General features: G+C 51.2%; 1 protein-coding gene across 1 annotated transcript in view; it reads right to left on the minus strand.

Annotated features, from left to right (window-relative positions):
- Positions 1-256: 256 nt before the first annotated feature.
- Positions 257-27339, minus strand: part of LOC122214822 — an 87783-nt gene continuing 60700 nt past the window's right edge. The window contains exons 3-5 of the mRNA XM_042930065.1: positions 4133-4308; positions 1245-1367; positions 257-380 (exon numbers count right to left, since the gene is read on the minus strand). Of these exons, the coding sequence (XP_042785999.1) occupies positions 257-380; positions 1245-1367; positions 4133-4308 (423 nt within the window). The remainder of the gene's footprint in view (positions 381-1244; positions 1368-4132; positions 4309-27339) is intronic.

Below are 27339 nucleotides of genomic sequence, written 5' to 3' on the forward strand. Positions count from 1 at the left end.
CAGAGGGAGGGGGCAGGAGACTTGGCTTCGTATTGTGGCTCTGACACTGACGCTGACTAATCAGTGTGACCTTGGGCAGTCTGCTGACCTACCACAGGCCTCAGCTTTCTCATCTGTAAGATGGAATCATTGTCATGAAGATTGCAGGCGTGACTGAAGTAGGCAGAGTTCAGCGGCAGAAACAGAAGAGCCGTCCTACCTGTTTCGAAGAGAAATCGGGAGAGGGTACTAGGTGCCTACAGAAACCACGGGGAGTTCACGACGAGCGGTCCTGGGTTGGGTCTCCACCAGAAACACGGCAGAACCGGCCCACCAGGGGCCTCGTGTGTCCGCCTCCGTCAGGAAAGTGGACACCCAGGGGCTGCCTCCGGAACCGCACGCTTCGGGAACACACAACAAAGGCCGGGGTCCTGGGAGCGAGAGGCCTTCACCGAAGGATCCTGACGCACCTGGCCCACCTCTCGGGCCAGTCCTGACCGACACCATCTAAACTCTCCCTAAAGCCCTCCTGGTTCCCGGCATCAGGCAGGGAAAGAAGGAGGCTGTCAGACGTGTGATGATTAAGGATTGTCCCTGAGCCCCAACGTGCCCTCTGTGCTCTCCCGCGACACTGGGCTGGGACTCTGGAAGCCACCCGTCTTCTCTGCCCGCTGGGAGGGGCTGGAGGACAGGAAGCACGGTCTCTCCCGTCTGCTTGGCCGTCCAGGAACGGTCAGCATCCAGCCGGGATGCGGTGGCCCCAGCAGGGTCACGGTGCCGCTCTGCGGCCGGCCGGAGCCCCGCTTCGGGCCCTTCGAAGTCTCGGCAGGTCCGGCCTTCCCTGGGACCCCCAGCCCTGGCGCGGCAGACGCTCCCCAAACTCACGCCCTCAGCGGCGGCTTTGTGTTCTCCCTTCGCCTCCGCAGTTCTTTAATACTTAGGTCACCGTCCTTTAGATTAAGTGTATGAAGGCAGCTGGTGTGATTTGTCCCCTGACGGGCCTGTTGGCCACATGCAGGGCCTTTGGCACCCAGCTCCTCCTTCAGGGGCCGTGGGACCCGCCAGCAAGTGGCTTAATCTTAACCAGCCACAATTTCTTCATCTCTGTAAGAGGGAGAAAAAGTCTCCCTCCACAGAGGTGGGGTGACAGTTCATCGCGTCAATGGGTATAAAGCAGTTAATACGGCACCTGACAAACGCTGAGCTCCCAACAAGCGTCCGTGGTGGCCCTGCACGCCAGGCCGTCCCTGCTAGAGAGTCCTTACCAAGTGTGTAAAGACTTCTGGAAAGATCCCTGGACGCCCCCGTGAAGACCCCTCAGGCAGACGCTGCTGGGCGCACAGGACAATCGCCACCCTCCTGTTCCTCCCGTGTGGGGCGGCCGCCTCCTGGAACAGAAAATGGCAGGTGCTCCCGTGTCGGGTCTCGGGCATGTGACCCGCCCTGGCCAGTGGAGAATGGGGGGTCCTCAGAGGCTCCTGAGAAATATTTTCCTCACTGAAGGGAGAGTGGGCTGCACTAAGAGAACATTCTGGGGCCCGGGTGGCTCAGTCGGTTGAGCATCCAACATCAGCTCGGGTCATGATCTCCCGGTCTGTGAGTTCGAGCCCCGCGTCGAGCTCTGCGCTGACGGCTCGGAGCCTGGAGCCCGCTTTGGATTCTGTGTCTCCCTCTCTCCCTTTGCCCCTCCCCTGCTCATGCTCTGTCTCTCAAAGATAAATAAACGTTCAAAAAATTAAAAAAAAAAAAAAAGAACATTTTTGCTCCTACTTTGGGTCAGTGGTTCTCACCCGGGGGTGATTTCTGTCCCTCAGAGGACATCTGGCAACGTCCGGAGACATTTTTAGTGGCTGCAGCTTGGGGGAGGGGTGCTGCTAGTGGGCAGAGGCCAGGGGTGCTGGCAAAGCACCCTTCAGTGCACACGACAGCCCCCCAGCAGAGAGCGGTCCCCTCCGTATGTCCACAGTGCCGAGGAGAGAACACTGCCCTGGATACAGCTGTGTGAATAGATGACGCTGGGGACGGCGACCACCATTTGGGGACCGTGACGAAAGATCCGGAGAGTCAGAGGCGACCAGGGTCCCGACACGAATGAGCTGTTGATACAATGGCAGAGGCACCGCTCTTCAAACTCCTGGCTTCGTAACACAAAGGCCTCGTATTCAAATTACCGTTCATCGGACGTTCTGTTATTTACCGTCTCAATATCCTGACCTCCCCATTTTAGCCCGCGTGGACGAATCCCCACAGACAGCCAGGGCTTCGATCCCATGAATCCTCACCACAAACCCAGTAGAGAGGTGAGGAGGCGGAGCCTCAGCATCCCTGTGGGTAACTTGCTGAGACGGTGGAAACGGAGACAAATGGGGGGGGGGGGTGCTCACATCTGTGTAGCACTTGGTGTCATTTTGAGACGTTTCAAACATAAAGTGCAGACGGCCATCTAATCAACACCCACCGATACGCCGTCCAGATTTAACGAGTGTGAAAACTTGCCAAAGGGGCTTCGAATGCTGAACTCCATGGCAGGTTCCGTGTCTCCCAGTGTTTATGCGCCTCTTCCCTTTGGGCGTCGGACCCTCGTGTTCCTGCTGGGAAGATGAGTGTTGGAGTAAGACTACAATTCCCAGCTGCTCCTGCGGCCGAGTGTGGCCACATCACTGAATACTGGCCAATGATAAATGCCGAGAAGGGACGTTTACAACATTTGGGTCATGTCGTTAAAGGATGTGCACACCCTTTCTCCTTTGCCGTTGGCTAACTCACAGGTAAAATGAAGACAGCTGGAGTACAGATGTGGTGGCAGGAGCTAGAGCAGCCATGTTGGGCCATGAGATGGAAACCGTGTCTGGATGATAGAAGAATGAGAGAGGAGGGGCCTGGGTTTCAGACGATTAGGAAGCCGCCCTACTAGCCCCATATGCTTAAGCATCCTGCTGCCTGAGAAAGAAAGATAAGCTTCTATTACATTGTAGCCATTGCCATCTCGGGTCTCTATTTCGGTAGCTGAACCACTTTCTGAATATGTGCAAGTTTCTCGTGTTTTCATATGAAGATTTCATCTGTTCCCCATAACCAGACAGGGTCTAGAACTAAGAAAATTCATTCAGTTGTTCATTCATCCAATAATTATTTTGGGGTGTCAATAATGTGCTGGGCACTGCTTTATCGGATGTTAAGCATGGAGGGGCGCCCAGAGTTCTCCTACACTGGCTCGGTCTCTGAGACCTTGGTTTCACCTCTCCCTGTTACCTCTCTAGCCTGGTTCTTTCCAACAGTTTAGGTCAGGCCAGTGTCCATTCCTGCTTAGTTTGTTGCACCTGTCTTCCTGCCCGCCCCCCACTCCCATTATTCCTTGTTCTGGATCTTCTCAGGGCTCCCCACTGCCAGAGAGCAAGAAGTTCAGACTTCTAGAGGTGGACAAGGCCCTGCCCATTCTGGAAGCCTAATCTCTTGCCAGTCTGTTCGAGCCACAATGAACTAGGTGACATTTCTTTCGTGAAAGCTCACATTGGCTTAGGAGCTCACATTGCTTACTTCCCTAAGGCTCAGAGAAGTTGCACAGACTGGCTCGGAGTGAAGCTGGAAATTGACTGAGGGTCTCCTGAGCCCAAGACACCAAACTGCTCTGAAGCCAGTTCAAAGTCTTAGAGTCGCCCCAGTGCTCAGCCTCGGAGCTGTTACTGGCAGGGATGGGAGGTCTGATGTAGAATTCCACAAAGCAGGGTCTGTGGGTGCCCTGCACCAAAATGCCAGTGGGGAGCATGTGGAAAACCTAACTTCTCGCCCACCCCAGAGCTACGGAAAGGAAGGCCGTGAGGTGAGGCCCGACTGCTGGCATTTTCCACAAACTTCTCTCGCGTCACTAAGGCTCGAGAACCTGCTGGGGTTCTGAAAATATGGCCTGCAGGTTGCACTGCTGGTGCCTTCTTTCCCATTTTCCACGTCTCTCCCGACGCCCCAACCAGAGCCCGCAATGAGGGGGTGAGGCCGTTGGTGCTGTTAAGAGCTCTGCACATCCCTCACCTTACCTTTTATAGGAGATTAATTTAAAAAAAATAAGATGCATTCAAACGATTTGGATGGCATTTTCTTTCACCTTGAAAATCTGACACTTTAAGCAGTTACCATACCAAGGAGTAAAAATGCTTACCCCTTAGCGACAGAGAGAACTAGAAAGGGTTCTGGGGCCCACGCGTCTTGAAGTTCAAGGAGGGTGGCCCAAAGTCTGAGGCAGAGAGGGACCAGCCCGGGTCCAACACACCCCGGTTGAATCTTGACTCGTCCACTTCCTCTCTGTGGGGTCTTGGTCAAGTTCCTTCGATTCACCTGTAAAACAGGGATAATAACAATCTGCCTCTTAGTGAAAAGATCACGTGACTGGGGGGTACACTGGGCACAGATATGGGAATAGCACTGGGGCAATTATTCCGTTCACTATTCCTAATATTATTTTCAACGTAAGATGCAATGTAGGGAATTTCTCAAAGCTCATCCAACCCTCCCAGAGTTAACCTCAAGGGATAGTCTCTGAAATCTGAAATTCTATTTTATTTCACAGTAGGTTAAAGCTTCGTTGACCTTTTGCTCAGCATTATTACCGTAGGCAGGCGATGTGTTGCTCTTAATGTCTGTGATTTATCATTTCTAACAAGCCCCCTCTGCCTGGAGACACTGCCCTTTCCCGCATTTTGGGGCACAGACGGTTTACTGCCTCTGGTGGAGAGATGCACCAATGTGAACAAGCACATTTCAACAGAGGGGGAAACCTTCCGAAACACAGGGGATAAAGTTAGACATGTCTTTAAAATAACATGACTCCAGGGGCGCCTGCATGGCTCAGTTGGTTAAGAGATCAGACTCTTGATCTCGGCTCAGGTCGTGATCTCACGGTTTGTGGGTTCAAGCCCCGCATCGGACTCTGGGTTGACAGCATGGAGCCTGCTTGGGATTCTGTGTCTCCCTCTCCCTGCCCCTCCCCTGCTTGCTCTCTATTTCTCTCTCTCAAATAAATAAATTCAAAAAAAAAAAAAAAAAAACGATACAACTGGATAAGAGGGGGTTGGGAGAGAAGAACAAGTTTTTCACTTAAAGGGACCCTCCCGCTTTGTCAGTCAAGACGTGGCAGTGGGGAAAGATCAACACCACTTGATAAGCTATCGAATGATAGAAAGTGACCAACGAGGTCCTGAAGATTCCCCTCCTCCCCAACATGGTGGCATGAGAGAACCGGTGAGCTACTGCTTCCTCAGAGGGCTCAGGGTGCATCTGGAAGTTTCCTCCCTTGAGGAAAGCAAGGGAGTGGTGGAGAGCGGGTTAGTAGACAGGAAGGGCTCACAGTGGAACAGGGTTAGTGTGGAGCCATCAACCAAAGACCAATGAGAACAGAGATACCAGCTACCACAGCCAACGTGGAAGAACACTGGGGGTGGGGGTGGGAACAGGTCTCCCTCTCGAGATCTCATCGTTTTTGTTTTGTTTTTTTTACAATTTTTTAAAAATGTTTTTATTTTGTTTTTGAAAGACAGAGTGTGAGCAGGGGAGGGCCAGAGAGAAAGGGAGACACAGAATCCAAAGCAAGGTCCAGGCTTTGAGCTGTCAGCACAGAGCCCGACGCGGGGCTCGAAATCATGGACTGTGAGATCATGACCTGAGCCGAAGTGGGACGCTCAACCCACTGAGCCACCCAGGCACCCCAGCATACTTTTTTTTTTTTTTTTTTTGCAGATCAGAGTTTGTGGTTGGAAAAATCGGACCCTCTACGGGAGCATCCAAATTAACGCCAGGAAATAAGACCTTCCTTCTGCCAGGGGCCAGTGTTGTCCTGTGGCTGAGTCTCAACTTGCTTGCCTGTTTCTTCACCAGTGAAAGCCTGGCTCACCGCTCTGCTGTGTTTCAAGATTTATTGTGGGGATCAAACAAGATACTACGTGTGGAAACACTCCGAAAACAGAAAGCTTCAGAGACGAGCAGCGTGGTGACGATGACGGTGACGGCAACGATGAGCCAGCCAGCGGTGGTGATGGGCGCTTCCGAAGCCAGGAGGGTGGCGGGTCTGCCTTCAACACGCTTGGCATTTAAGGGATAAGCAGAAGAGCTGAAAGGGTTCGACTTAGTCATGAAAGAGTCCCACCTCCTTGTGAAAACACAGACCGGGCAGGAAAGGAAAAGCAGATTCTCGCTTGATTGACGAAGCTCGTTTGAATGAAAAAGCTGAACGATGTCAGTAAACCTCTGAAGTCACATTTTGACATTTGGCTGCGACAGCCGTGGCCCGTGGCCCGTGGCGGGGAAGAAAACTCACCAAGGAAGTGAAAGCGTGGCCTTGTCCCCAGGGCTTACGAGCTGCTGCAGTTGCTGGGGAGAGAGACCTTGTCATCGACACAGGAAGGAGCAGGTCCCAAGGGGTAACTGCTCCCCACGGCCAGAGCCCAACACTGTGACATCAGGGCTTACGGGACCTTAAAATAGAAGGCCAGAATTCCTGCTTTTATTTGTTCAGCCACTGCTGTCTTCTGGGTGGGATTTACCGTGCCGGGCAGTGTGGCCAGCAGGAAGGGTACAGGCCAGGCCCCAACCTTCAAAAACCCACAGTGTCACTGGCACAGACACTTGGGGAAAAAAAAGTTAAACGTACGTGCCTCCTATGACCTAGAAATTCCCTCCTAGGCGCCTGCATGGTGGAAGTGTGTGCAGATTCTGCCAAAAGGCACGTGCAAGGGTCCTGGGGGCAGCAATTCATTATAACCCCGAGCAGCCGTCAGCAGAGCCGAGGTGAACAAGTCGCGGCACGCACGCATCGTACCCAACCGGGGGCGACTGCGTCCCACGGGGGCCGTTTGGTGGCTTCTGGAGATGTTTCTGACGGTCACAACCAGGGAATGCTACCAGCATCTAGCGGGTAGAGGTCACGGGCGCTGCGAAACGTCCTGCAATGCGCAGGGCAGCCCTACACCAAAGATTGACCCTCCCCAGAATGTCAGTGGTGCTGAGGTTGAGAAATCCTATCGCACATCCCGAGAAGGAATGAACTACACCAGGGAAGGATCAGCTGTGACTGCATATGCACCGCAGGGAAATATTCAAATGGACCTTTGAGCAGAAAGAAGCCAGACACAGAACTGCATGCGCGTATGACTCTGTTTGTATTCAGCTCAAACCTCAGGCAGCGAAAACAGAGAGATTAGCCAACATGTGTTGAGGCCGTTTGTTGGAGTGAAGTTTTCTTAGAAAGTCTATGTTTGGGGGAGAAAAGACCACCCACCGATTGGCCCCAGGAAGTTTTGGCGATGGTGCCCGCTCTGTGACCACAGGTAAGTCTCGGAGCCTCTCTGGACCCCTGTACTCCCCTTCGCTCAATGAGAGGCCTGCTTAGCCCAAGAATTCTCCGGTCTGCGCTCATTCCTGTTGCAACAGGCACCTGTCGCTTTCGTCTACGCAGCTTCCATCGCCCCTTTGTCTGGTGACAGCACCTCAATGTTTCTGTGGAGAACCACTCGTCGCCCACCGCACACAGTCCTGGGGGGCTGTCAGTCTAGGTGCCCCGCCCTCCCTCGGCCGTGACCCAAACTGAGCCCACCAGGCTCTCCCCTGGATGGTGCGTTAACCTGATCTGGGGCCAATTCATCCCTGGAGCAGTGCTCCACAGAGACTGGGGACTGTCATCCCCAGAGGTTCCTGGAGTTCTCCCATCCTTTCCTGGGTCTGGCTCGTCATCTTCCCGTCTATTCCGTGAGCGACCCCATGTCCTTTATAAAGTCCCTGCAATGGACCCAATGTTTGTGTCCTCCCCCCCCCCAAATCCATAGGTTGAAACCCGCATCCCGACGTGAGTGTAGGAGGTGGCGGGGCCTCTGGGAGGTGATTAGGTCATGTGCGTGGCACGCTCGTGAACGGAATGAGTAACCCTTGCAAGAAGAGGCCCCAGAATGCACTCTCTTTCTGCCAGGTGCGGACACAGGGAGAATCGGCCGGCTGCAGCCCGGAAGAGACTCTCGCCACAGCCCAGCCCCTCTGGCCCTGTGATCTCAGACTTCTGGCCTCCAGAGGTGCAAGAACTAAACGTCTCAGCCACGTAGGCTAGGGTTCTGTTATAGCAGCCGGAAGTGACTGAGAGGGCCCCGTGGCGCTCCTGTCCCTTGCAACCCAAGAAGCCCGGCTGCTGCTTCCCAGCACGGGATGTAAATAGTCTGCACAGGTTGGCAGTAACTCCTGTTCTGAGATACGAATGCCCTCCTGTCACCCCAGACCTGCCCCCGGTGCCTCCTGGGCCCTCCCGTGATCCTGCGGCTGAATGGCCGGTGCCTGGCACAGCCGAGGCCTCCGGGCCCTGCCCCCACCCCACCGTTGTCCTGTCACTGTGTCCTGTGTCCCTCCTGCACAAATGACTCCGCAGGCTGCCCCTGCCCGCACACCCCTCCCCTCCCCAGCTCAGCCTCGTCGACTGTAAAACAGGCGAACCACACGCACCGCCCTGCCGCTTCCTCAGGGTGACGGAGGTGACAGGGCACCGGGAATTGTAAAAACGCTCCCCGCACGTGAGGCATTCCTGCCACCGCCCCGAGATCGCACAGCACACAAGGGGCCAAACAAATTTCCCAGGAGAAAGCACCATCTCAAAATAAAAGAGCACCGCTAGGGGTTCTGAAAGGGACCCAGAAGTGATAAACACGGCTTCCAAAAAGGCAGAGACTTAAAAAAAGCTCCCCTGCCTTTCTAGGCCGGAGCTCGTGTTGGGCTGGGATCTCTGCAGGGGACTCACGTGGGGAGTCTGCCCGGCTCCGCTCTGTGTCCAGACCGGTGGGACAGCATCACTCGTACCTCCCGTCCCTCAGACGGTGACCGAGGGACCGCTTCCTGTCACTCAGCGGGCTCTCCCAGGAAGCCGTATGAGGAGGGTGGGGGTTGAGAGGCGTGAGCTCCGGGAGCAAGAGGCAGAGGCTTCTGGAGGAGTCCCGGGGCCCGCAGGGCTGTGACCCCCGCTTTGTCACCCGGCGGCCCTCCATCCTCCAGAGGGGACACACGTGGGCAGGAAAAGCCCCAGCTCCTCCTGGCCGCGTGTCCCCGGACGAATCCCGGAGGCTCCACTTACCGGGTGTCTGGGGGCAGAGCCCGATGCACGAAGCAGGCAGCGTGGCCCCGGCGTGTTCACGAACCCATCTCCCCCTCCCGACGATCTTCTCCTTGCCCCCCACTCTGCGGGGAGGCTGGAGGTGTAAGAGCTTGCCCGGAGTCACAGGGCTGGGGGGTGGCAGGGCCGGGCCTCACGTGCAGTCTCGGGGCTCCAGGGCCCAGCCTCTCGGCCACTCTGCCCTCCTGCCCCTCACAGGACAGTAGAGGCGCGGGGAGGTCACCGGGCAGAGGGGCATCTGACCCACAGGAAGTCCTAACGCGGGCTGCAGCCGGAGCCTGTCCTCCCGGAGCCAAGCATCCCTGTTCTTCAGAAGGCACCTGCCGAGGCCTGGGCTTCTCTGGGACGAGGCAGACCCTCCCTACGAGACAGCTCTGACCCAGGAAGAGACTCAAGTCCTGTGGCGGGTGGGTATCACGAGTCCCCAGGGGCAGGGCCGGGCGATGCCCCCGGGAAGGCTGGCCAGCCCATTTCCTACCATTTCTAGCAAGGCCATAGGCCAACATCAAGGACACCAGCCCTTACTCCTTGTCCAGGGGAACGCAAACTCAAGAGAAGCCAAAAATGGCTATTTTCACGTGAAGTCTCTGATTTGTGAACATTAGGAATGGGTTTTTTTATTAAAAAAAAAAAGTCAGCATGACATGGCTCAGGGACCCCCAATTGTCACCTCTCTCCAACAAGGCTACGACCTGTCTCTCCGACATTAGGGATTTATCTGATTGATCTGACCAAGCCTCCACCGCCTTGCCCCTTCTGTGAAGGGAGTGCACTGCGGGCACGTTCGGGGTTGGGGAAAATGAGAGGCAGTGAACATAACGTGCTCAGTATAGAGTAAGGCGTTGGTCTCAGCCTGCTCAGGTCACTGTAACAAACGGCCATAGACCGGTGGCTTCAGCAACAGAAACCCATTTCTGAGGACTGGAAGTCTGAGATCAACAGTCCGGCCAATTCAGCTTCCGGGGAGCTCTCTCTTCTTGGCCTCCAGATGGCTGTCTTCTCGGTAGGTGCTCAGAAAGAGAAAGAGAAACAGAAACAGAGATAGGGACAGAGATAGAGACAGAGATAGACAGAGGTAGAGAGAGAGAGAGAGAGACAGAGATCGCGTTCAGCAGTCTCATGGGACTGAGAACCACAGGTTGGAGGTCTCAGCTGCCAAAGCATCTGGAAGCCAGGGAAGCAAGATCCCTGACGGTCTGGCAGGTGAGTTCTACCAACCATTTAAGGGCGAGTTAATTCGTGACTCAGACAAGTTCTCCAAAAACTAAACTAAACTACACTAAACCAAGTGGAGAGCTCCAAGCTTCTCGAATGAGGCTGGAGAGGGGAAAGTTGTCAGGTGGGGACAGCAGGGAGCCAAGTCAAAGATGAGGGCACATGGGAGCAGGTGAGTCACAGGAAAACTACGCAGGCGAGAGTACACGGGGAGCAAAGGGCTGGCCTCCAGTGACCTTCGAGATCAAGGTGAAGATGTGTAGGCTTGACACTGTGGGTGAGGGGGGCTGATGTGGGGTCCTGGCTAAGGGAATGTCGCAGCACACGTGAGGCCTTTCCTCCCATCCCATCAGGAAGGCTGTGCCCTTCTAAGGGAGCCCTGTCAGGGCCGGGTAACTACAGCCCATCATGCCCGCGAGAGAACCAGTCGGCATCTCTCACCTAAGAACTCCACTGAGAGAGGGGCGCCTGGGCGGCTCAGTCGGTTAAGCATCTGACTTCGGCTCAAGTCACCATCTCATGGTAAGTTCGAGCCCCGCGTCGGGCTCTGTGCTGACAGCTCAGAGCCTGGAGACTGCTTTGGATTCTGTGTCTCCCTCCCCCACCTCCATTCTCTCTTTCTCTCAAAAATAAAATAAAACTTAAAAACAACTGTACTAAGAGATACCAAAAGTATAAGCAGATTTGGGGTGTAAGTTTGTTTATTCTCTAAGCAAATGACTCTTCAAAGTGCCGGTTCACAGGGACGAATGACACAGACCAGATCCCTGTCCCTAGAGCTTACAGCACAGAGGTGGTGGATAATAAATGAGTAGATAAAAAATAGACAAAAATCCTTCCCATTAGCGGCACTTCTCTGAAGGGAATAAAACAATGATGAATGACCTGAGCGGTCACTTGTAACCCGATGGCCAGGAAAAACCTCTCTGAAGCCACGTCGTTTGAATCAAGACTTGAAAGAACAGAACGAGCCTGCCACGCAGAACGATGAGGGAACAGCAAGTGCAAAGGCCCTGAGGTGGGAACCGTCTCCACACGTTCAACAAATGAAAGTAAGGGCAGTGTGACCGGAGAGAAGGAACTAGAGGCGGACGGTGACAGGAGGCTGTGGGGGCGGATCACGCTTGGCCATGCAGGCCCCGGTGAGCAGTGTGGGCGTTAATCTAAGTGCTCTGGGAAGATTCTGGAGGGTTTCAAGCAGGGGAATTCCACGAACAGACCTCTTCTACTTTAAAATGCTAACTTGAGGCACAGAGGAGAGTAAGAATAGAACCTGAGAAAATTCTGAAGCTCCTGCAGCTGTCTGCACGGCGACGGTGGCTTCAGCTGGCACAGTGGAGCGGAGACAGAATGAACTTGAGGTTGATTCTGGAGGCAGAATTTGCAGGAGGTGACAGTGAGTGAGTTTTGGCCTGAGCAGCTGCAGGGGTGGGGGGGGGGGGCCCATGTAAAGCTGGGGGCATTGCCACATGGAGAATAGGGCTGCCACCAGTTTTTCTCAAAGACCCCTGATGAAAGGAACTCTTTCCATCAATCCTATGCGGCTAGAAAGGTTGGAAGGAGAAAAAGGGAGCCGGCATTTACCTACCAGGCACCTCTAGCCTGGCTCTGGGCGGGGCGCTGGGTGACAGCTGACTCTTCCCAGACATCTGTGGGAGAGAGTGGTTTGACGGATAGATACGCTGAGGCTCATCCAGGGAGTGTGGCCACGTTGGGGCCCCCACAGCCATTAGGGATTATAGCACAGTGAGTTTAGGATTATGAACTGGCTTCCAGTCCAATGGGAGTGGGTGAAACGTGGCCATGCGTGGGGTGGCTCGGTAGGTTAAGTGTCCGACTCTTGATTTCGGCTCGGGTCATGATCTCGTGGTTCGTGAGTTCGAGTCCCACACTGGCGCTCTTTAAAAAAAAATGAGTTTTGGGTGCTGGGTGGCTCAGTCAGTTCCGCCCAGTTGGTGGGCGTCCGACTTCGGCTCAGGTCATGATCTCACAGTTCATGGGTTCGAGCCCCGCGTCAGGCTCTGTGCTGACAGCTCAGAGCCGGGAGCCTGCTTCGGATTCTATGTCTCCCTCTCCCTCTGTGCCCCTCCCCCACTCATCCGCTGTCTGTCTGTGTCTCTTTCTCTCAAAAATAAAATAAACGTTAAAAAAAATGTGGCCACGCTTTTCAACTCTGTCTTCAGAGATGCTGGCTATGATGTAGATCCAAGAGCCACACTGCCTGGGGCACCTGAGTGGCTCAGTCAGTTAAGCATCTGACTTCAGCTCAGGTCATGATCTCACAGCTCATAAGTTCGAGCCCCGCGTCAGGCCCTGTGCCGACAGCTCAGAGCCTGGAGCCTGCTTCTGATTCTGTGTCTCCCTCTCTCTCTGCCCCTCCCCTGCCCCTGCTCAGGCTCTGTCTCTCTTCCCTTCAAAAATAAATAAACATTAAAAAAATTAAAAAAAAAAAAAAGCCACACTGCCTGGGTTCAAACCCCAGCTGTGCCATGTACCTGCTGTGTGACTTTGGGCAAGTGACTTGCCCTCTCTGTGCTTTTATTTGCTAAATCCATTACCTGGATTATTTATCCCTCATAAATCTCTGGGGTATGGAGAATCATTATTCTCAGCCAGGTTTCCTAACTTGCTTGAGCTCACCCGCCTTGTAAGTAACAGGGCTGCACTCTGGAGTCAGGGTCTCAGAGTCAGGATCTGTATGTAGTGCACCACACTGCCTCGGTCGTGGGTCCCGATCTTCAAAACAGCTGCTGCTTTCTGTCCCCATGTTCCACACCCAGGAGACCAAAGTGGGAATTTTCAGGGAAGACGGCTTAGCTCAGCAGGGCCCACAACACCCCCTTGCCCAACAAACAGGACCCGGTTTGCGCTTGTCATAAAGCTCAGATATGATTCTCAAAACCAAATACGTGTCCACGGCAACCTGGAGCTCCAGCACCACGCTCACCGTGAGGGCGTCTACGGGTAAGAGAAAGTCGTTAGAAGGTTCATGGGTTCCTCCCCCCTCCGAATCAGGGCTATACGGGGCTTCAACTTTCAAGCGCCCATTTCTACGCTTGTGGCTCAGGTCAGCCACCTGCCACTTGGGGGCAATTTTAGAGAACCCCAGATGTGTCTTTTCCTCTACCTTGACCTTCTCACTCAGGGACTCCTCCTGCTCTGTTCCTACTGCTTTCGTATCACTAAGACTGGAAGAAAGTCTAAAAGGCAAAGATACACCCAGCAGTGTCTGCCCCGAGAACCTAAGGTCGGGGGATGACAGAAAGCAGGACAAGGGCAACGTTTGGTCCCCAGGGTATAGCGGAGACATTTCAGGCAGCAGTGGGACACCAGCTTGGGAGGGAGCTCAACTAGTTCTGGAACATTCCTCTAGTCTAACTGACGACACACTCCTTGGAAGGACTGGCACAATCCTCAAACGTCTATTCAAATTTAGGTTTAATACTCTCCACGTATTCCACAGCAGTAGAAAAGGGCCCATTTCTCAACTTTCAAGCAGGCACCTCGTTCAACCTTATTTTGCATGTTCCAGACAAACCTGGCAGGTAGATTGCTCAGAGTTCCAAGAAGTCCCCAAGAAGATCCCAGCGTTACAATGATGAGCTCCTCTCACCTCCAGGGAAGGAGGTGAGAAGGGGATGAAGGGGGAACCACTGGGCTTGCATTCTAGGTTGGCCGCCGTACCTTCTGCCTCAACCATCGGGATCCTCCCTCCTCCCTGGTCCCCTGTTGTCATCTTCACAGCCAGAGGGACCCTGTAGAACCTGAGGCAGGTCACATTTCTCCCCTGCTCAGAGCCCTCCAGTGGCTTCCCAGCACACTTGGGAGTAAAACCCAACCTCTGGCCGGGGCCTGCAAAGGCCTTACTTGGCCTGGCCCCACTGCCTCCCAAGAGCCCCCACAGAACCCAGGAGAGATGGGGCTCTTGAAATAGCACCGTCGGGGACCACTGGGCATCCTCTGGGCTATCAAACACACGAACGATTCTGTCTGTGAACAAAGCCATCCTGCCTTGCAGACACCAGCAGAAATGCCCTCCTGCCAATGGGTAAATTATTCTTATAAATAATGTATTGGCCTGGGTCTGCCTGTACTAGTCCGGGAATAGGATTTTAGCAGCATGTTTAGAGCGGAATCATGACTGAAGCATAGCATAAAGTTCAGCAATGCTCAATGAGGGGAATGAGAAATCAGGCAGAACGAAGTGTGGTGGGCTCTCCAAGGTACATAAATAAATACACTTGCTATTGTTTCTTACTCCAGAATTCATGTTAGGAAGCAGGAAAGTCACCCAAAGCCAAACTTTCTACCAGCCAGACTAAATGGGCAATGGACCTGCTGTCCCACCACTCCTCTGGGCCAGGGGGCCCCTTGGGACATGAGTAGCTGGATCTAGATTTCTCACAGGTAACACATACACCCCAGACGAGCAAAAAAGCTGCCAGGCCAACAAGCCTGACTATTTGGCACTAAACAAGGATGGGCAGCCTGGATACGGGTTAGATCAGAGACGGCCAATCAGGGGAACGCGCACGGCAAATGCAACCTTCTGGAAGCATCTCTGACAAAACGATAGGATCTCCTCCCAACACTTAGGAAAGACCTTTCTGATGAACAAGTCTGCCCCGGGTATGACAAGGGGAGCCCATCATGCGTAACAGATTATCTATCCATTCAGTCATTCAGCAAATATGGAATGCCCACCACGGGCGAGGCACGAGGGATGCAGGGTCAAACAAAGGAGATAAGGGCCTGCTCTTCTGGAATCTATAATCTTAAGCTGCCCAGTGCGGAGCCATGAGTCATATGTGGCTCTCAAGCACTTAAAACGTGGCTGGGCCAGACTGAGATGTGCTATTAAGTGTAAAATGTACACCAGGTTTCGAAGACTTGGTACAAAAACCCCATAAAATATATCATTAATAACACATATTGATTATAGGTTGCAGTGACAATATTTTTGATACATTGGGTTAATAAAATATATTAGTAAGATCTGTTCCACTCATTTGCTTTTTACTTTTTTTTCAATGTGGCTACTAGAAAAATTTAAATTATATATATGGCTACGTTTGCACTTGGATTATCCCTCCACTGGACAGTACTGATCTAGAGTAGCTGAAAAACAGTAAGTAAGTAATCAAATATCATTTAAGGTGATCTCAGAAAGTGATAGGTGCTCCGGAGAAGATATAGTAGGATATGGGATAAAGGATGATGGGCGGAATGAGGGCATTTCTTTTTATTTTATTTTTTAGCATTTATTCATCTTTGAGAGACAGAGACAGACAGAGCATGAGCGGGGGAGGGGCAGGGAGAGGGAGACACAGAATCGGAAGCGGGCTCCAGGCTCTGAGCTGTCAGCACGGAGCCCGACGCGGGGCTCGAACTCACAGACTGCGAGATCATGATCTGAGCCGAAGTCGGATGCTCGATCGACTCAGCCACCCAGGCGCCCCCAGAATGAAGGCTTTTAAGTGGAATGGTCAGTGTTATGGGCTGAACAGAGCCCCCCCCTCCCATTCATACACTGAAGTCCTAACCTGCAGTATTTTATAATATGAGTATATTTGTAGTCAGTGATATATTTGGGGTCTTTAAAGAGATAATTAAATTAAAATGAGGTCACTAGAGTGGGCTGTAATCCAATATGATGCTGTCCTTATAAGAAGAGGAAATGATGGGGTGCCTGGGTGGCTCCGTTGGTTAAGTGTCCAACTCTTTTTTTTTTTTAATGTTAATTCATTTCCTGAGAGAGAGAGACAGAGTGTGAGCAGGGGAGGGACAGAGAGAGAGGGAAACACAGAATCCAAAGCAGGCTCCAGGCTCCGAGCGGTCAGCACAGAGCCCGACGCGGGGCTCAAACTCACAAACTGTGAGATCATGACCTGAGCCAAAGTTGGACACTTAACTGATTGAACCACCCAGGCGCCCCTACAATCCATATATTTCTGTGCAGACACACAATATTTAAATCTTTTGTCCATTAAAAAAAAGTCTTTATTTATTTTTGAGACAGAGAGAAAGTGTACAAGTGGAGGAGGGATGGAAAGAGAAGGACAGAGTTTTCACTCTTAGGTGGATCCTGAGAAACTTAACAGAAGACCATGGGGGAGGGGAAGGAAAAAAAAGGTTAGAGAGGGAGGGAGCCACACCGTAAGAGACTCTTAAAAACTAAGAACTGAGGGCTGATGCGGGGTGGGAGGGAGGGGAGGGTGGGGGATGGGCATTGAGGAGGGCACCTGTTGGGATGAGCCCTGGGTGTTGTATAGAAACCAATTTGACAATAAATTTCATATTAAAAAAAAAAGAAAAAAGAAAGAGAGGGACAGAGGATCTGAAGTGATCTCCATGGTGATAGCAGATAGCCCCGTGCAGGGCTCGAACCCACGAACTGCGAGATCATGACCTGAGCCGAAGCCGGATGCTTAACTGACTGAGCCACCAGGTGCCCCAAGCATCCAACTCTTGATCTGTCAGCTCGGGTCATGATCTCGTGGTTCATGGGATCGAGCCCTGCATCCGGCTCTGGGCTGACATTGCAGAGCCTGATTGGGATTCTCTCTCTCTTTCTCTCTCTAACCCTTTCCCTTTCTCTAAACATTAATAAACATTTTTTTAAACAAGAAAATGTAAAAAAAAAAAAAAAAAAAGAGGCTATGAGGACATAGACACACACGGGGTGGAGAAACCCACTGGCATCTGTGGGTACCCACAGTTTACCTGATCTTGGACCTCCAGCCTCCAGAACCACGAGAAATAAATTTCTGTGGTTTAAGCCCCCCAGTCTGTGGTGCCTTGCTACAAGAGCCCTAGCAGACAAACACAGTCGGGAATAGACTTTCCCGGGAGGTGGCATTGGAGTCGACTGACGACAATGGCCCATCTCACCGACATCTCCGGGAGGACGATCCCAGGTACGGGAAACAGCAAGTGCAGATGCCTGCGGGGACAGGCAGGGACAGGACTCTGTAGCTGGCTCCTGGCGACGGAGGGGCAACATGGGAGGTGGGGCACTGGCGGTCAGGTTGGAGCAGCCAGCCCTCCGCCCCACTCCTAGTGCAGGATATTGTCCTCTCTTCATTTAAGGCCTCCGCCAGGATGCCTTCAGGAAGGTCTGTACCTTGGAACCCATTTATAGCACTTTCCACAGAGTCTGTCGACCCTGCCGCAAGCCAGATGCATCCAGGCGGTCCTGCTTCCCAAGATCAGCTGGTGAGTCACTTCAGCAGAAGGCCCCAGGGCCTCCAGGAACTGGGGTCTGTCGGTGAGGACGCTCATGGGTATTTTTAGCATCATCTGTCCTGGGGACCCGAAAAAGATCTTGAAGGGTGGAAAAGGACAGTCCAAGAGCTACAGGAATAGGGTTGGTCTGAGCTGGTGATGACCACGTGTAGGGGAGGGGGTAGAGGTTTATTTATTTAAAAAATTAACATTTAAGTACCTGCTCCATTAAGCCATTCTCCTTTAAAGTCATAGAACAGTCACAGTTTCTAGGCTCCTCCCTAGATGACCACTGTTACTGTTATATGCTTATTTTTTTTAAAAAAAAGATGTACAGGTCTGATAACCAAAGACTAATGACACTGATTCCCTATTTGGGGTGGGGAGTGGGGGGCAGTCTGATGGAAAGGACAGCAGAGGGAGCGCTGCCTACTGACAATACCATTTTATATAGTTTAGTCTTTTGGAATCTTGGTAATCATCAGCAAGATGAAAATAAAATAATTTATTTTCAATAAAAAAAAAAAATTCAATAATATTATATCAACAAGAACAGGGGGAAATCCCTAAAATTGAATAAAAGTGAAAACAAAGGAAACGAGCTGCATTTGGAGGAATTACACAGCCACATGGAGGTTACCAACCGAAGTACCTTCTAGAACTGGCACCCAGGCTATCAACCTTCAGTTTGATTATCCTAAAGGACTGTACGTGAATCTTGGACTCTGTAGAGCAGACATGCTGTTGCAGTGGTTTGGGTATAACAATTCTGAAATGATTTTGCATGTGTTGTAGGATTGAGCAAATGCATAAATATTTGGGTTGTGCTGAAAGCCCGGGTTCCCACTGCGGGAGAAGGGAGACAGCAACGTGGAACCTGAAAAGGCAAGGAAGAGCCCTGTGGTACCAGGCTGGTGTTAAAGACATCAGTACAAATTCACACGGACACGCACACACACGCACAGGCATACGTATATGCTCTCTCCACTGGGAGGTCAAGAGGCAATGACACCCCAGTGGCAGTGAGCACATCCTCCACTCCATCTTGGTTTCTAAATACCATTCCCCACGGAAAGCAACCGGGGCTCCTTGAGAAATGGCTGAATCCAGGGTCAGGACAGGAGAAGCACAAGGTGAGCCTGAACTAGTCAGCTGTCCAAAAAGCGAGGAAATGTTCCAAAAATGGCAGGATATTATCAAAGGGACCCAGATGGAAGACAGAGGTAGTTCATTTAGGTGTCGGTTCCCAGACGAGACCACCAGGCCATTCTTGCTAGGAGACGCCCCTGGGTCTACAGAACTCAAACCTCATTTACTAGTCTTTCCCAAACCTCATTTACTAGTCTTTCCTTCTACCCTCTGAGCACCTTCATAGTGTTCTCTCCTTGTGCCCTCTGAGCACCTCCATAGTGTTCTATCCTGTGCAAAGCCTCTTGCTGTTGCCTATAGCCAAAGGACCCTGTCTGACTGTCAAGTCTCTTTTCCCCCACTCAGAAACTTTATGGTCTTATCCAGAAACATACAGGAGGTCCAGTGAGGATCTCCCTGGCACTCTTTGACCAACACACTCTCCTCCATCGTCCATCCTGGGAGAATTAGGTAGATCACGTTCCTAAGGAGCCTCGAGGCTCCTTAGGAACCACAGCTACCAGAAGCCAACAACAGCAGCCCCACCCTCCAGAATCACTCAGGGGAGTAAATGTTCCATTCGTGTTTCAGTGGGGGTGCTGGTTCCTATTAGCAAGAACACGGTTTAATGTGCCCAGGGGACGCCGAACAACACATGTGCCTCTCTCCGGCCGGTTTCATCGCAATCAGGAGGTGGGTAACGTTTTAGACTCAGTTCGCTCTCCCCGAATTGCCTGTAAAACAACGGGAGAAGATGGAAGTAATTTCCAGCTGCTGCTGAGTGCAAACATCCCACTGGGTGCAGGGTCCAGAGATGGAGGGAGGGGTGCCTCCTCCTGGCTTCCTCACTCATTGGCCGGGGGAGATGGGGCCAGTCACCTGACCTCCCTGCACCTCGGTTCCCTACCCAGGATGTAGGGGCGGCCAAACCTGCCTGATGAGCTGTGGAAAGCCAAATCGGTAATAAAACCCAGGAGCACAGTCTGGGAAGACACTGTGAAACATCAGAGGAGGAACCCACACTTTTATTTCCTGTTTGCTCTCACCACTTTTCCCCAGAAAGTAGAAAACACGCATGTCCTGGGAAGGCAGCAAACTCGCTCAACTTATTTCACGTGAGATACAGAGGCATAGGGCGCCCGGGTGGCTCAGTCGGTTAGGCATCCGACTCTTGACTTCGACTCAGGTCATGATCTCACGGTTCGTGAGTTCAAGTCCCATGTTGGGCTCTGTGCTGACAGCACGGAGTCTGCTTGGGATTCTCTCTCTCTCTCCCTTTCTCTCTGCCCCTCCCCCACTCGCACGCATACACATGCTCTCTCTCTCTCAAAGTAAATAAGTAAACATTAAAAAATAACAAAAGAATAATGACCCCAAACTCAAGGTGTCCAAATCCTAATCCCCAAAACCTGTGACTATGTTACTTCATAGGGCAAAGGGGACTCTGCAGATGAGATCAAGTTAAGGATCTTGAGATTGGGAGACGATCCTGGGTTGCCTGGGTTGTAAGAGGGTAGGAGGCAGGTGGGTCAGAGACAGAAGACGCGACGGCAGAAGCGGAGGTAGTGATGTGGGGCCAGAAGCCAAGGATGCGGGAGGCCTCTAGAAGCTGGAACAGGCGGGGAAATGGATTCTTCCCTGGAGCCTCCAGAAGGAACATACATGGCATGGATGACCCGTTTCAGATTCTGACCTCCACAGCGAGGTAACAGATTTGTGTTGTGTTAAGTCACAAAGTTTGTGCTAATTTGTTACCGCAGCACCTGCCGGCTCACCTGGAAGGAAATGGATTCTGAGAAATTGCCCTGTGGCCTCAGAGCCGCTGGGAAAGCTGGTGCCACACCAATTATGTGGGGGGTGATGTGGCAGACAGGGGGCTGCAGAGGCGTGTGTGTGTGTGTGTGTGTGTGTGTGAGAGAGAGAGAGAGAGAGAGAGAGAGACAGACAGACATACTCGGAGACGGCAGCAAGGAGCTCTGTGCATTTCTGCACACGGCCACCAGCCTCCTTCCTTCCGCTCTTGCTTTGTGAGGGAAGAGTGAGCCCCCCCCCGGGATTGGGCCCCGACTCACGTTCTGTTTGGGCTACACGCTGTTTCTTTCCAATTATAACTTCTAATAACAGGAACCATAACGACAACGAGAATCTGTTGAGCTCTAACTGGGGACCAGGCGCTGTTCTAAGCTTTCTACCTGTTCTCCCATCCGATTCTTAAAGCCGCCGCATCAGTTATAGGCTGTGACTACCCATGAGAACATCAGTGTTCCTTCACAAAGGAAATTGCTCCTGCAAAGTCCACTTCTCTACTACCCCTACCTCGACTGCTGCCTGCAGTATGGCCAGGGTGTGATACAGAGTTGCTGAATGAATGAATCAATGAATGAATGAATGAATGAATGAATGAATGGTGTGGCCTGCAAATAAGCAGGTGGATACAAGTCAATGACCATTCCCAGCCCCTGTGAGTCTGTGGGACAATGTGAGGGACAGAATATACTTGGGGGTGAGGGTGATGGCAGTGTTAGAAGCAAGTAAGTAGCCAGGGGGGACAGCACGGGAGAAGGCAGTTTGGGGAAGAAAAGCAGAAAGAACTGGAAATTATGGGAAAGGTGCCGTGGCCAGAGAGTTAAAGTGACTGCTGAGGGGGACGGTGCCAAGGCCAGAGGGACTCACGCCTGTTTCCTGTGGCTTCTGTAACAAATCGCCACGCCTGGGTGACTTAAAACAACAAAAGCTCACTCTCTCCCGATTCTGGAGACCGGAAATCCGAAACCAGGGGGCTGCCCTACTCCCTCCAAAGGATTTCGGGGAGGATCCTTCCTTTTCTCTTCCAGTTTCTGGGGACTCATAGTAATCCTTGGGTTTTGTGGCCACGTTGCCCCCATCCCCCCCATGTCTTCACACAGCCATCTTCCCTCTGCGAACTATTCTCCTCTTGTAAAGACACCAGTCATTGGATTTAGGGCGTGATCCAGAAAGACATTACCTCAGCCCTTGACTCAATGACATCTGCAAAGACCCTCTCCCCATTAAGCTCACTCACAGGACCCGGAGGTTACGACTTGGACCTATTTCCTCGGGGGGTGTGATTCGAGCCCCCTCCAGACATCTTCCCACAATGTTTCCAAAGCCAACCTTTCTAGAAGCTACAGGCCCCGCGAAGTCCCCCACTGTCACCGAGATTGAACAAACAAGAAGCAACAGTGTATGCATGGCGACAGGCGCTAGAAATGTCACTCGAAATGTTAAACAGCCTCCTTCCTGTGTCTGGGTGGTATATTTAGGCCAGTGGGAATGCAATTCAGTCAAGGCCCCCCAAACCCATATGTTCCCTTCCCCTGGTTTCTGTAGTTGTGTTTCGGTTGGTGAACACTACAGCCAAAATCAGGATCCCGAAATAAGAATCTAGAATATTTGAGTAAAACGATCTTTGAGTTGGAAGGCATCCCCTATCAGCGTTTGGCTTCTGTCTCCTGTGACCGGTTCGTGGTCACCTAGGAGTCTGCTCTCTGGCTCTCCCTGACCCCGGGCCCCCTGACCAGGCGAGTCCCCACGTGGGGGCCTCCTCGGCGAGCAGGAGGGAGGCATGACTTCGCTGAGAAAAGCACCCAGCCTGTTCTGAATGGTATTCTCAATCACTCACCAGCTTTTTCCAGCCTCTGCTAGATTTAGACTTCCTTTTCTCTCTTTCTTCTAAAGGGCCATGCATTATGGATGAGGGCTATTTCTTATTCAGCAGCTGAGAATCACTCTTCTATCAAAAACAGCTCTGTGATGCGTCCTCGGATATCAAGGCCCACCCCTGAACTTGGAGAGTTTCCCGGCCTGAGCCTCTGAAGGGGCCCGTCGGGTAACGCTCTTGGGTGACACATTTGAAAGGTAAAACGCACAGGCCGGCACAGTCCTCAGTACGAACGCACGCAGCACGCCTGCTAGACAGACGGTGGCCCCAAACGTCATGGGACCTCTGGAGTCAGCGGAGAGAACTGGGGGTAAGTTCAAGCCTTCAGACAAGCAGTCTCTTTTCCGGGTGGACTGCAGTGTTGACGTGTCCGTTCTGTCCTGGGCATGTCCGTTCAGACGCTTGCCCCCTCCTTTGACTTTATTCACTTAAGCCTGCTCTAAGCCAGAGAGGAACAAAACAAAACAAAACAAAAGAGATGCTGGTCAAAGGGGACAAACCTTTAGTCACAAGGTGAATAGGTTCTGGGAGCACCTGGTGGCTCAGTCAGTTCAACATCCGACTCTTGATTTCGGCTCGGGTCACGATCTCACGGTTTGTGAGTTCGAGCCCCGAGTCAGGCTCTGTGCTGACAGTGCGGAGCCTGCTTGGGATTCTCTCTCTCTGCCCCTCCCCCTGCTTGTGCACTCTTGCCGATCACGCCTCAATAAAGCTGGGAGGGCGAGTGCTAAAAATAAAAGAGGAAAAAAATCAGGGTACAAACTTTTTATTTTATTTTTTTATTTTTTTTCAATATACGAAATTTACTGTCAAATCAGTTTCCATACAACACTCAGTGCTCATCCCAAAAGGTGCCCTCCTCAATGCCCATCCCCCACCCTCCCCTCCCTCCCACCCCCCATCAACCCTCAGTTTGTTCTCAGTTTTTAGGAGTCTCTTATGCTTTGTCTCTCTCCCACTCTAACCTCTTTTTCTTTTTTTCCTTCCCCTCCCAGGGTACAAACTTAATTCAGTACGATCCTCACTACAGACACATAGAAACAAAGGCTGACAAAACTCACCCCCAAATATTAGCAAAACTAAAAAAAAGGGGGGGGGTTGCCACATCATTTAATTATTTGACATTATTAAGGGAACCAGTGCGGGAAAGAAAGAGTCCAAAGATTACTAATAGTAATTACAGTGGTAGTTTTCTTCTTTCTACTTCTAAAATGTCTATTACTATCAGATATTAGCCAGTTTTACTAGATAACCAGTCCCTGAAAACCTGCTTTCAAACACCACTCATGGAGACACGCAGACAAGGAAGCATGCACAAATTGTTAAATCGTTGCACTGTGAATTTTTTCTAGTCACAGTAAGAAATTCACAATACCAACGTGGCTAGTGCCTGCCAGGGGCTAACGATGTCTCAGATAACATTCTACATCTTTTTCAGGAATGACCTTTTTTAATCCCCTATGAGATAGATGTGCTGACTATCATCCCTTTTATTAATTATTCACTTACTGTTATTTATTTATTTTTTTAATTTACACCCAAGTCAGTTAGCATATAGTGCAATAATGATTTCAAGAGTAGATTCCTTAGTGCCCCTTCCCCATTGAGCCCATCCCCCCTCCCACAACCCCTCCAGCAACCTTCTGTTTGTTCTCCATATTTAACAGTCTCTTCTGTTTTGTCCCCCTCCCTGTTTTTATATTCTTTTTGCTTCCCTTCCCTTATGTTCATCTGTTTTGTCTCTTAAAGTCCTCATATGAGTGAAGTCATTTATATTTATATTTCTCTGACTAATTTCGCTTAGCATGATACCCTCTCGTTCCATCCACGTAGTTGCAAACGGCAAGATTTCATTATGTTTGATTGCCGAGTAATACTCCATTGTATATACAGACGACATCTTCTTTCTCCACTCATCCATCGACAGACATTTGGGCTCTTTCCATACTTCGGCTGTTGTCGATAGTGCTGCTATAAACATCGAGGTGCACGTGTCCCTTCAAAACAGCACTCCCGTATCCCTTGGGTAAATACCTACTAGTGCAATTGCTGGGTCATGGGATAGTTTTATTTTTAATTTTTTGAGGAACCTCCAGACTGTTTTCCAGAGCGGCTGCACCAGTTTGCATTCCCACCAACAGTGCAAAAGAGATCCTCTTTCTCCGCATCCTCGCCAACATCTGTTGTTGCCTGAGCTGTTCACGTGAGCCATTCTGACAGGTGTGAGGTGGTCTCTCATTGTGGTTTTGACCTGTATTTCCCTGATGATGAGTGAAGTTGAGCATTTTTTCATGTGTCAGTTGGCCATCTGTATGTCTCTGGAGAAGCTTCTATTCATGTCTTTTGCCCATTTCTTCACTGGATTATTTGTTTTTTGGGTGTTGAGTTTGATAAGTTCATTATAGATTTTGGATACTAACCCTTTATCTGATATGTCGTTTGCAAATATCTTCTCCCATTCTGTCGGTTGCCTTTTAGTTTTGCTGATTGTTTCCTTCGCTGTTTCCTTCGCTGCCTTTTATCTTGATAAGGTCCCAATAGTTCATTTTTGCTTTTGTTTCTCTCGCCTCCAGAGACGTATTGAGTAAGAAGTTGCTGCGGCCAAGATCAAAGAGGTTTTTGCCTGCTTTCTCCTCGAGGATTTTGATGGCTTCCTGTCTTACATTGAGGTCTTTCATCCATTTTGAGTTTATTTTTGTGTCTGGTGTAAGAAAGTGGTCCAGGTCCATTTTTCTGCATGTCGCTGTCCAGTTTTCCCAGCACCACTTGCTGAAGAGACTGTCTTTATTCCATTGGATATTCTTTCCTGCTTTGTCAAAGATTAGTTGACCATTCATTTGTGGGTCCATTTCTGGGTTCTCTATTCTGTTCCATTGATCTGAGTGTCTGTTTTTGTGCCAGCACCAGACTGTCTTGATGATTACAACTTTGTCACACAGCTTGAAGTCCGGGATTGTGATGCCTCCCGCTTTGGTTTTCTTTTTCAAGATTGCTTTGGCTATTTGGGGTCTTTTCTGGTTCCATACAAATTCTAGGATTGTTTGTTCTAGCTCTGTGAAGGATGCTGGTGTTATTTGGCGACTATCATCCCTTTAAAGATGAGGGAACTGAGGCACAGAGGTTGAGTGACTTGGCCAAGGTCACACAGTTAGTATGGACTGGAGCTTGGATTTGAAACCAAAGGCTCTCAGTTGACATCCCTTACTGCTTCTCTGCGGAAAAGTTCAATGCACATCGATACCAATTAGACAACGTATGTTCTCATCACAATCTAGAATACCACGCAGCCATTAAAAACACAGGGTAGTCCGCTATAAACTGACATAGAAAGTCTTCCAACATACAGTATTAAAGAAGGTCTCTGGGGGATGTCCATGGTTGAACTGAAGTCTCCTATGGCAATTCCTGATTTTTCTTATCAGAAGGGAAACAAAATCAGTCCACATTGAGGATTATCCTTAAACGATGTTGCAAACACTTAATATTTTCCAAAAGGCATTTACGCATATCACCACACACGGAACGTGAAATGCTTGCAGCCCCTGTGAGGAATGTCCCCCTCCCCAGAGACTGTGGCATCTTGCTGTTCAATGTCAGTGTTAAGAAAGAGAGTCCTATTCATGGAATGGGCCTCAACTTGGTCACTGCCATTGCGATTGCCTGTTACTGTGGTCACCGTGGCCACCCAGGGGAAGTAATGATTAAATCAAAAAACAGGTAGGGGCACCTGGGTCGCTTAGTCAGTTAAGCATCTGACTCTCGACTTCAGCTCAGGTCATGATCTCACAGTTCATGGGTTCAAGCCTTGCCGACAGCACAGAGTCTGCTTGGGATTCTCTTTCTTTCCCTCTCTCTCTGTCCCTTCCTTGCTCTAGATCTCTCAAAATAAATAAATAAACTTAAAAAAAAAAAAAAGGAGGGGGGGGCTTTCAGAGTCCAAGGCAGGTCCCCTCCAAGCCACGGCATCATCCTTCACCTTCAGGGAGTCGGCTTTCCAGCGCACGAGCTCAGGGGCGCCACCTGCAGGACGGAGCTTTGAGCTTCTGCGTTATCACTGCCCTCTGAACACTCATTAACCATCCCATCCATCAGTTACTAAGTGCAGACAACTCCCTCCAAAGTCCAAGCACCCTCCTTGCCCTGGAAGCTCCCCAAGAAATAAGATTCCTCTTTTGTGGCGGTTTTCATACTGCCCAGCATATACGTTATATTTTGTTTTGTTAATATCTCTCCGTCGCTACCAGGATGTGAACTCCACTCTGGCAGGGTTTTAGGCTTGTTCACTGCTGAATCCCCAGCATCCAAAGCTATTTCTAGCATGTGAAAAATGCTCAGTTCATATGTGTGAAATGCACAAATGAAGGCAGCTTCAAGTTGCACCCTTAAGGGAAAGGGGCGTGCCCTGGCCTCCCTCCTTTTCCCTTTCCACTGGCTGGAACTCTGACGTGTTAACTGAGCACCTGATCTGTGCAGATGAAGACACCTTTACGGATGGTGGAGCCCTAGGGCACCAGGCACCTGGCTCCCTGCACCGAGCCGCACGAACCAGCATGAACTACACCTGTGATATTATGGGGACAAGAGCTGAGAACGAACGCGTGTCGGCCAAGCCGCTCCTGCTTTGGCCTCTGATGCAGAGGGCTAACCCCCAGCAAACAATTGCAGCATCCCATGGGAAGTGAGCTCTGAGGAGAGGCACCGGGTTCTGCTTGGATGGGCATCGGGGAGCTCACCCCTCATAAGAACACGGTGACCGGGTCTTGACAAGTGGACAAAAGGAAGTGACGACGACCCTAGCCGAGCGCACAAGCCATGCCGAGGTCTAGAAGGACAAGGGCCCCAGCGTGCGCAGGGGACAGCAAGTCCGTGCGTGTGCTGGGCTGTCAGGCCGGGTGCGGGGGTAGGGGGGGCAGGGAGATATGTGGTGGATGCAGGCAGGGTCTTTTGAAGCTCCGAGTGTGCTCAGTCTCAGGGCAAATGT

Source organism: Panthera leo, chromosome A3 (genome assembly GCF_018350215.1).
Source record: "Panthera leo isolate Ple1 chromosome A3, P.leo_Ple1_pat1.1, whole genome shotgun sequence".
NCBI lineage: Eukaryota > Metazoa > Chordata > Mammalia > Carnivora > Felidae > Panthera > Panthera leo.